At 41.9% G+C, this 10,059-nt stretch overlaps 1 protein-coding gene across 2 annotated transcripts in view; it reads left to right on the top strand.

Annotated features, from left to right (window-relative positions):
* Positions 1–469: 469 nt before the first annotated feature.
* Positions 470–10,059, top strand: part of LOC117429079 (protein-tyrosine sulfotransferase 1) — a 30,843-nt gene continuing 21,253 nt past the window's right edge. Inside the window, exons 1-2 of one of the 2 annotated variants that reach the window (XM_034048252.3) lie at positions 470–635; positions 8,370–9,328. In XM_034048252.3, the coding sequence (XP_033904143.1) occupies positions 8,490–9,328 (839 nt within the window). In that variant the 5' untranslated portion in view covers positions 470–635; positions 8,370–8,489. The remainder of the gene's footprint in view (positions 636–8,369; positions 9,329–10,059) is intronic. The other variant, XM_034907588.2, reaches the window with a different exon arrangement.

The following is a 10,059-nucleotide window of genomic DNA, read 5'->3' as shown; positions in this document are numbered from 1 at the left end:
ACTAGGGTGTGTGAACTATGCATCAGCTGCAGAGTCACTTACAACTACGTCTCACCTGAAAGACAGAGCACAAGGAGGTTAAGTGATTTGCTCAGGGTCACACAATGAGTCAGTGGCTGAGGCGGGATTTGAACCAGGGACCTCCTGGTTACAAGCCCTTTTCTTTAACCATTGGACCACACAGCCTATGGTCCCGCCCGGTACATTGTCATATCACACAAACCATAATGGGAACCAAAAAACAAAGGAGTGTGTTATTAAAGACCCCTTTTTAATAGGGGATCAGCCCTTTAAGACGATGCTTCGCTCCAACCTCTCCCTGTCACTCAAAGGAGTCCAATAGATCGCTGCGAGACAACCTCGCTTCCCAGAATGTCTCCGAACAGCCAATCAGAAGGAAGCTTTCATTGTCATAGCAGCGGGAGGTTGGAGGCGGTGACGCGCTGTCTCGTTTTGTTGCTCTGAGGGAGAGAGAGGTTCCTGCAGTATTAGCAGATTTATGAAGAGGGACGGTGTGCAGCATTATAAAAAAGAAAAAAATGCAATAATTAATCAAAGACATGAACAAGTGCCAGAGTAAACCTCTTTTGAGCACGACACACCCTCCGTTGGAGACGAAGGCTCTGCAGTTCTAGGTATGTGACATACTGATAATGATATATGCTTTGTGGCGAGTGAAAAGTTGTTTTCATTTTTAGGTATCAACGGGGAGGGTCATTAGGTTGCATGTGTGTACAGATAGTTAGACAAATTTAGGGGAAGTATTGGATTAACAAATTTAGCAATTTTCTTTTTTACATTCTGCGACAAAATATGCTGTATTGAAAGTGCATTTTAATACAGCCGTAAAAACATAATAACGCATCACGGGGACAGGACGCGACTTTAATAAAAAGTACGACTCCGTTGATTTTATTAATCTCTATTTGATCATATTAATTGACGGGTATATGTACACCGGTAGCTGTTTGAAATCCCATGCTGGTTAATTCGTAGATTTACAGTCTGGCGGTAGTAGCTGTCGTTTTGGAAGCGCTTCCTGAAGCCATTAAACCCGAATGTGAACAGATTACGTTTTGTAAATGGCTGGTTAGAGCAATCGTTTTTTTCAGGAATCCCCCTAATCCTAAAAAAACAAGTTGTTTGTCAAAATGCGTGTCAGAGTTTGGACCCTGGTAAGCGCTGCTGGCGTTCAAAACGGGATCCCGAATACAGAAAGTTCAAAGTCAGCGCTGCCCACTACAGTAGTAGTGTCCTGTATTAAACACTGCGCTTTTAAAATGCTCCTATGTCTGCATGTATTTCTAGCAGACAAGTTAGGTTTTGATGTGTGTTTTAATGTGTCGTAATTTTTTTTAATTTTTTTTTTTTATACGCAAAATATATTTGTTATTGTTAATTTATGATGAATAAGTAAATAAATAAAATCGGGTTAGTATTTCTTTACAGCTCCCATGTGGGTAGTCTTATTATTTATTTTAACACACATTGTAATGGTAAGTATCCCCCCCCTATTCGCAAGGTTTTGAAGAAATGTTTCTGGTACGGACTGTTCTTTTGAAAAGGGGTTATAAACAGTATGTCATGTAACTAAAACCGTGCTTTGAAAAATGAGAGCAAACTTCCAACTCTCTCTAAAAACAATTGGAAAGTGTTTAATAAACTGCCAGCTTCATTTAATGAAACGATCAGAAAGGTATTCCGTTTGATACGAGCGTTGACTTGCCACTGCAGTTACTGTGCAGCCGTGTGCTTTAGGCATGGTGTAGACCTGGGCTCAGTGACAACTGTAATTAATTACAATGTAATTGTAGCTGAGCGGGCAATTACAGTTCAATTACACACCTGTCCTAGCTGAATCATTCGAGCTATTGTATTTTCATTCACTTTCAGTGACCCCCTTTGTTTGAGTTAAGTTGCATAGTATGTTTCTTTATTTGTGCTTGTGATGTATTATTACTGTGTTATTTAGAATAGCATTAACGTGGCTCGTTGTTTATGCTACCTTTTAGTGTTTATTATAATTGTAATTACTGCAGCATAATTGTAATTGAATGAAATAGCATTGTAACTAATTGTAATTTCAGCGAACTGAGAAACGAAGGCATTGCGAAAGACATGCAGTCGAAACGTTTGTCACCGAAAATTCTTTTTAGTGTTTCTTTTGAGCACTGTGGAGTGTCTTAATAGTGTATGGATGGATGTATGGTGAACTGAAGCAGCAGCAGCGTATAGGAGAGAGCTGGATACTACAGCATACTGGAGAGAGGTGGTGTTGCTGTACCTTTAGAACTCCCACAGCATAGTTGGCCTGGCTTTCATTCTTATACCTTTTCAGTGCCCCCTCCTAGTGCAAGCTGTGTGGTGCTGAATTGCAGTGACCTTGCCTTGTACAGTGGTGTCCTGCTGATGTTCTTGATCCCAGGTTCATTTGAATGCCAATTTGGCCCAATCTCTGTGGTCTCTGACTGCTGAGCAGGAGTCATTATTTATTTATTTATTTCAGAAAGGCAATCGGGCTATACTGCAGACGATTCTAGTCCAAAGGCATAGCGCTTGTTTGAAACCAGTGTTGTGATTTTTAAAGAATGGAGGACAGAGGGATTTCTCGTGATGACGACTGTGTTACTTTTTCATTCCCATTTCAAAGCTCTTGAGTTAACGGTTTGCCTAGTGTCAACTCGCATTGATTTTGGTGCCTTTCAGTTATTTTACACCCCTCTGCAGTGTTTGCTGAAAGCCTGGACCCTGCCCTGAAATGGTTTGGTTTAGCTTCAATTGATTATGTTTATTACACAGTGGAACAGAGTAAGCAATGGGAAAGTTTAATATGAGTTCCTTTTAACCCCTGCAGTCTGTTCATTTAGCTACGTTTCTGTGACAGCGTAGATCTACGATGTAGCCTATAATATAACAAACATCTTGAGTGTACCACTGTTATGTTTTGTCATTTGCTAACATTTAAACTAAACGCAGTGATATCGGGCCCTAGATTAGTTCAGTATGCGTTTTCTTTGCTTGAGTTTAGTTTATTCCAGCCTTGGTATTTCACCCCCACTTTTTCATTAGCGAGGCAGTTTAATTGTAAGCACTATGGATCCGATTTCAATAAACTTTGCAAGTAACATTTACAGCCGATCTGTCAACTAACACAGTGGTGTTTGAGCTGTCTGTATTATTTATATTTATTTTGTACAATTTTTCCAGGTATTTTACCAACACCCTAAAACTAGCTAGGATGCATTGGCAATTACGACAGGCGTTCAGGACAGATAACCCCATTATGAAAAGGACGTGCTGATGCAATGTGCTTTCATGGTGTTCATGTGCTTATGACAAATGGCAAATGTGTTTTCATTTAGCCACCTGGGCTAAGTGCTGATAATTTGTGACCCTGTCCCTGATCTTCAGGATCAGATATGATCAGCTTTGTAATTTTATTAATATGGTAACCTTGTGCCTTTTTTTTTTTTTTTTTTTGGCTAATGAATTACCAGAACTCCTTTCGAAGGGAACGTCCCGTCCGTCCAACCCCCCCCCACCTCCCCCCCACCTCCAGGCCCTGATCCTCCTAGCCCAGCTTAACAAAACAGGCATGGCAAAGTGAAATGGACTGAATAGAAAGGAGATTGATTCCACAGAAACGAGAGCAAACAGCAAGGTTAACGATTGAACAGTTAGCAGCCGGCGGGCAAACTTGTGCCTGCGAGACCAGAGAGTTGTACCTGTGCACGGCAGTGAAGATAACCTGTAATACTGCAGTACTGGGATACAGCATCGATAAGGGAACTAAAGTCATGAAAATGTACTACCCTGTGATCTCAATCTGTCTGTGTCTCTTGTTCAATCTTTTATTGTCGTTTTTATTGAATTTGGAATATGTACAGTAGTTGGTTTCATGTTAATTGAGAACAATGATCATGCGTTCGATCTTATGAGAAATACACAAATGTGGCAAAGAAGGAATGCTGCTCTAACACAGTTCTGTACTAGGCTTCCTTATGATTGGTTGTTTGAGATCTGCTTTTGGTGATGGAGGATATCTGTCCTTACCCCTTCATACTACAGAATCTTGCCGTATTGAGTCGTGTTGCATACAAATTGATTACTGTAATTGATCACCTTGCATAATGTTGCATTCTGTGATGTAAAACCATTACTTTTTGCTGACAACAGACCGTGAAATTTGATTACATTACTGTCAAGCCCAGACCGCTCCAGATAATAGTTTTCTGTTGAAACCAATGCAGTCCCTGAAAAGAGAGCTGTGTGTATTTATGAAGTTGCGTGTCTAAGATACTGCTGTTGCCTGCGTTGTCGGACTAACCGACATTTTTCTCACTTTGCTACTTTCTTCTGACAAGGTCTTAGGCATTCTCTGCCCAGAACTTCATAACCGTGAAGACTTTGTTATTGTTGCTGGATCTGAGATCACAGGTGCTTGTGGCTTCTTTTTATATACATTTGCAGACTTGAGAGGAACTGAGAGAAGGAACATTGTACTAAACCAGAATTATAGTTGTGCGATTTAATGTATGAACATTTCATGATTTTATATATATATATATATATAAAAAACATGAACAAGCCATTTTGTAGGTTTATGATGTTGTCCTAAACACATTATTGCTACAGACCTGGCAAAATTGAAACCTTTTACTGCACTAACGGTAAGCTGCTAAATGCTGCCTTGTGTAAGACCTGATGCTCTCCTGATCCCCTTGCTGTGTCTGTAACCATTCTGAGTGGTTCCGGGTTCCATTACTGCAATATTGAGAGACTGTCATTTTACTTTTAATCAGCCTGTCATTTAACTTGCTTGAAGCTTGGCTGGAGAGTCCTACATGCTGTACGAAAGAAGAAATGCTTTAGTAAGGGAAATGAAAGCAGTTAAACTGGCTTGAGAAGCTGCCTCTCAGCACAGTCTGCCAGCTCAAGGTCCCAGCACTGCATTGATTGCACGGCACGCCTCTCAGGGTTAAAAAGCAGAAGCGAGGGGCTGCTCCCAAGCCTCAAGGCCGGCTTTCAGCTGCGGTTCATCGGCTGAAAGCATCCTCGCATATGAATGTTATGAAGCTGTTAAGGCCGCTGCCAATTTTTATAACTCTTTTAAAATCCTCCTTTTTTAAAAGTAAATCAATAAAGGAATACATTATGTGATATTGAGAAAACGTAGACGTTAGTATCCTGATCTTTGTGGGTTTTTTTTTTTGTTTTTTTGTTTTAAACGTTTAATAACATGATTGGCCGTTTTTGTTTCTATCGTTATTTGCGTTGCTTCTGAAAAGACTCCTCCAGGCTGGTTGTGAGGAGGCGAGGCGGAGAAGACTTCAGTGCACAGCTCAATGCAACTGTACATGCTTCCCCACGATCACCCACGCGGAGTCTTCTCCGAAATAATCTGTGCTGAAATAGCATGGTAAAATAATATAACAGTAGAAAAAATAAACAGAACAGGATATTAAACAGGTAAGAAATGTAATATAAGAAAACTCCGTTAAACACACAGAGACATAAATGTACTGCTGCAGACTGCATTTGTGACAGGTAAACTAATCAATACTTATTGATCGTGCGGTTCTTGTAGCTGTACGGCGGCAGTCTTCAATGCGTTTGGACTCGTGAATTTACAGAGATGGTTCCAGTTTTTTCACCCTGCTGATCAGCATCTTATAAAATTTTCACGGTGCTGTACTTGGCATCGCTCCGTTACACTGTGGTGGAGTACGTACACCAGATTTACTATGTGCCATGAATTGCATTACCATTGCTGAGCTGCTGGACCGCCAGAAATCATTTTAAAAGAGCAGGCATGGAGATTGACTTCACATTTTAATCCCTGTGCTTTTTTTTTTCTTGTCTGGCATGAAGGCATTTGTTCTATAAATAACACAAAATTAGTATATTGCTGTGAGTGACTGTGTGCAATTCCTTCCAAGCTAAAAATGGAATAATCACTGGGTTACTACTGGCTGTTTGATATCATTTATAAACGCCGTGAAGACGGTTCGTCTTTATTGATGGTTTCTCATTCCCCTCCAAGCAGTTTTATTTCATTCTTTGGATGGGGGGAAAAAAAATAAAAAGATGCGCCCACCCCATGAGAGTACAAACGAAAACCGTCTAACTGCCCTGAGCTGATTCGTTTTATTAGGTGTGCCAGTTTACGGACGAGGTTTGCCTTCGGGAGCGGGCTCCTAAGGAATCGTCAACCGTTCAATAAAAACATAGCACATTCTGTAAAGAGGTATCAAAATCTATTCATTTAAAGAAAATCTGCCCTTTTATTTCAGCCACATTATCTGTAACTTGATAGCTTAATAAAGCATAAGTGCTCTACAGTACAGTAAGTCTGGTCTAGGTATTCATAAGGATGTAATTCATTTACTGTTAAAAACAAACTGCTGCTTGGGGAGCAGTGTTTAACACGCTGTTAAAAACCCACAATTAAACACTTTGTACTAATCCTTATTGAAATGTTTATAGAACCATTGGCTGATCACAGCAGCAGTGGATTTGAAACAGAGTAGCAGACTGGTCCTAAATTCGCACCTGTACTGGTCTGGTATTGTAATGGAATACCAGTGCATATTAGTTAATGGCATGCCAGTTATGGACACATTATCATTGTGGTGACAGCTATTACATACCCCACCCCCCCTAAGTACAAAATGATTGGATTGCCATTGTGCAGCGTGCTGTGCTGAAGATCGTTGTTTTTTTAGCAGACGCCTTTATCCAAGGCGACTTACAGAGACTAGGGGATGTGAACTGTGCATCAGCTGCAGAGTCACTTACAACAACGTCTCACCCGAAAGACGGAGCACAAGGAGGTTTAGTGACTGAGTCATTCAGTGGTTGAGCTGGGATTTGAACCGGGGACTTCCAGGTTCAAAGCCCTTTTCTTTAACCACCGGACCACACAGCCTCCCATCATGCAAGTTCAATCACGTTGGGTTCTGGCTATGTGATTTATGCAGGGCATGCTTCTAGGGCAGCTCAGTTCTGGGTATTTATTTAAAATCAAATTCAGCAGGGCATAGGGGTATTTAGCCACCTGGTTACCATTTCTTTCCTGTCTTGCAAATCTGCTAAAAACAACACGGCCGGGACGGATATTCCAAGAGAAACGCTCCAGGGTGAGAATTTGTGCCAGCGTGAGAGACTTTGTTTTGAAAGCGGTGTTTTCCTGGATGAGATCCACCTCGAAAGCTGAGCTCGCAGTCCGCGGCACTTGCTGAACACAATTCTTTCCATGCCGCTAGAATGTGGTTACAGAATAGACTTCCCATACTTCAGAATCGCCAGAATCGATGTCTAGATAATCAAACTGTCTACCCATCCTAAAAAGCATGCCAAAGAAAGTGTTGGCCAGTAGAGAAGAGGTTTTTTTTATACAGTGGGTGGTTGTTAAATTCAGTGGAGCAGATTAAGGGCTCAGTTTTAATCTGAGAAGGAGCCATGCATGTTCCTTGTATTTCACATGCTTGTACTGCTGTGACTGGATTTATACTAGACCCTTGTTCATTATACACTAACAAGATGTCGGGGGGGGTTTATAGGATTTGTGTATTTGAATGTATTATAGTCCAAGGTGGTGTTGTTGGCTAATCTGCATTCTGAGAGATGAGTGTGTGTTTAGTTCTTACTGAAGAGAAGTTTCAAAGCCTTCTAATGGACTCGGAATGCAAAAAAGATGAAAGGAAAACCTTCAAAACTGTGTAAAGCTAGGAAAGTATCAATTTTCAATTCATCTTTGTCTGTCCCGTGTTCATGATAGCAGAGGGCTTTGCACTGAGTGTGTCGGTCAGGAGTTAAAGCACTGTGTGTGCATGTACAAGGGCTTCACAGAATACGTCCTTGGGGTATACTGACTTAGACCTGCTTCTACAGTAAGTGTTTACCCCTTAATGAGTGTTCTCTCCAAAAAATACTTCCCCTAAAAACTTGCACTGGGGGATCCAGGATCCACAGTTTCCAGTTTCCCAATCTAAGGTTCCCAGGTTAACCACTGCATTTTATTTGTTCATAAACAGGTAAGTCTTGAGTATCTTGCACGCTGCTGTTTTCAAAAAGTATTGTACTAAATACTTTGAGCACACATCCCATAAAATGGTGCCGTAACCTCGGAAACCAATTCTCTTCTGCAATTCCCACCGCAGGTGTTCTATAAAACAAGATGTGTTCAAAAAAAAAAAAAGTCTATAAACAGGCCAGTGCCACTTCTAAATACAGTAGATCAACCAGACCTGTACTCTTAGCACAGTATTTAAAAGAATGAAAACAAACAACCATCAATGAGATTCTGATATTCTTGAGGGACTGCAATGCAGCAACTGGAGTAACCTGTAAACGTTTGCCTTTTTCAGAGCTCATGGAGTTGGACCCGCTGCACAGCTTGCAGTTTGTGGAGCTTCAAGCCTTGCGGCTGCTTTGGTGAAACAGTCTGATTTATCGGAAGGGAAGTACCCACTACTTTTAGTTTAACGATGATCGGAAAATTAAAGCAGAACTTGCTGGTGGCGTGCCTGGTCATCAGCTCCGTCACTGTCTTCTATCTCGGTCGACAGGCTATGGAGTGCCACCACTGGATAGAGGAACGAAGCCAGACTCCCTCTGTGGACTTTGCCAAGACCACGTTGAAGACTGGACTCAACCGAACTGCAAACCCCTTTCTTTACAACAAAGACATGCCTTTAATATTCATCGGCGGGGTCCCGCGCAGTGGCACCACGCTCATGAGGGCGATGCTAGATGCCCATCCCGAGGTGAGGTGCGGGGAGGAGACCAGGGTTATTCCCCGAATCCTGGCCATGAAGCAGATGTGGAGCCGGTCGGGTAGGGAGAAAATGCGCCTGGACGAAGCCGGGGTGACGGACGAAGTGTTAGACTCTGCCATGCAGGCGTTTTTACTGGAGATCATTGTTAAACACGGGGAGCCTGCTACTTACCTGTGCAATAAAGACCCCTTTGCTCTCAAGTCCTTGACTTACCTGGCTAAAATCTTTCCGCACGCAAGATTCATCCTGATGATCCGCGACGGCCGGGCGTCCGTCCATTCCATGATCTCTCGCAAGGTCACCATCGCTGGCTTTGATCTCAACAGCTACAGGGACTGTCTGACCAAGTGGAACCGGGCCATCGAGACCATGTACATGCAGTGCATGGAGGCAGGTGATAAATGCATGCCGCTGCATTACGAACAGCTGGTCCTGCATCCCGAGATGTGGATGAAGACTCTGCTGAAATTCCTCGACGTTCCTTGGAATGAGGCCGTGTTGCACCACGAGGAACTGATCGGAAAAGCGGGAGGGGTGTCCCTTTCCAAGTGAGTCTTCAGTTATTACACTTGAAAGATGGTTCCTATTAGAAATGTAATTCCCAATGTGTGCAAAAAACAGTTCTAAAGCCTGACGTTCCTTCCTTGTGATGTCTGTGTTTCAGCAGACCTCTCATTGGTCCTTCGAGTTTGAAGCTAATGAAGAATAGATTACAATAGGATTGTGCTGTATGGAAAAACTGACTTAAATAAGCCATGGCTCATATTGACCAGGATCGGTGTGTTTTCTCATACTGCACTGGTTGAGCAAACACACACACACACACACAAAAAAAAACTTAAAGAAGAGAAGTGTGGTGTTTTATTAGTTCTAAAAAAAGTAATTTACAGTAGTTAAATATTTGTATATTTTATTTTCATAAACCAACAGTTTAGGCTGTTGAATGTTAGATGCTTTATTAATCAATATTAGCATTAAGGTAGGACCAAGTTCAATCAAGGTTGTCCTTCTGTTTAAATGTTTGTGTAGAGCTTCACCTGGTTTGCATGGCAGGTGTTTAGTGTGAGATGTGGACTTTTCCAATGTTCCTGCCAGCCTGGGTCACTTAATCAGAATAACGGAGGGAGAGGGAGACGTGTGAGATGTAAGCGGTCATGCTGGGTGAGCGGGCTGACTGTTTACTTTAAGAGCGTGCTGTGTTAGGGTTGTGGCAAGTCTTTTTGTACTTGGCAAAAACTAAAATAATTTAGTCTGGCACCGCTTTTAAAGTTAATGATGA

Source organism: Acipenser ruthenus, chromosome 24, assembly GCF_902713425.1.
Source record: "Acipenser ruthenus chromosome 24, fAciRut3.2 maternal haplotype, whole genome shotgun sequence".
In the NCBI taxonomy this organism is placed as follows: domain Eukaryota; kingdom Metazoa; phylum Chordata; class Actinopteri; order Acipenseriformes; family Acipenseridae; genus Acipenser; species Acipenser ruthenus.
The sequence above is the reverse complement of the archived record's forward strand: the minus strand, read 5'-3'. Positions and strand labels throughout refer to the sequence as shown.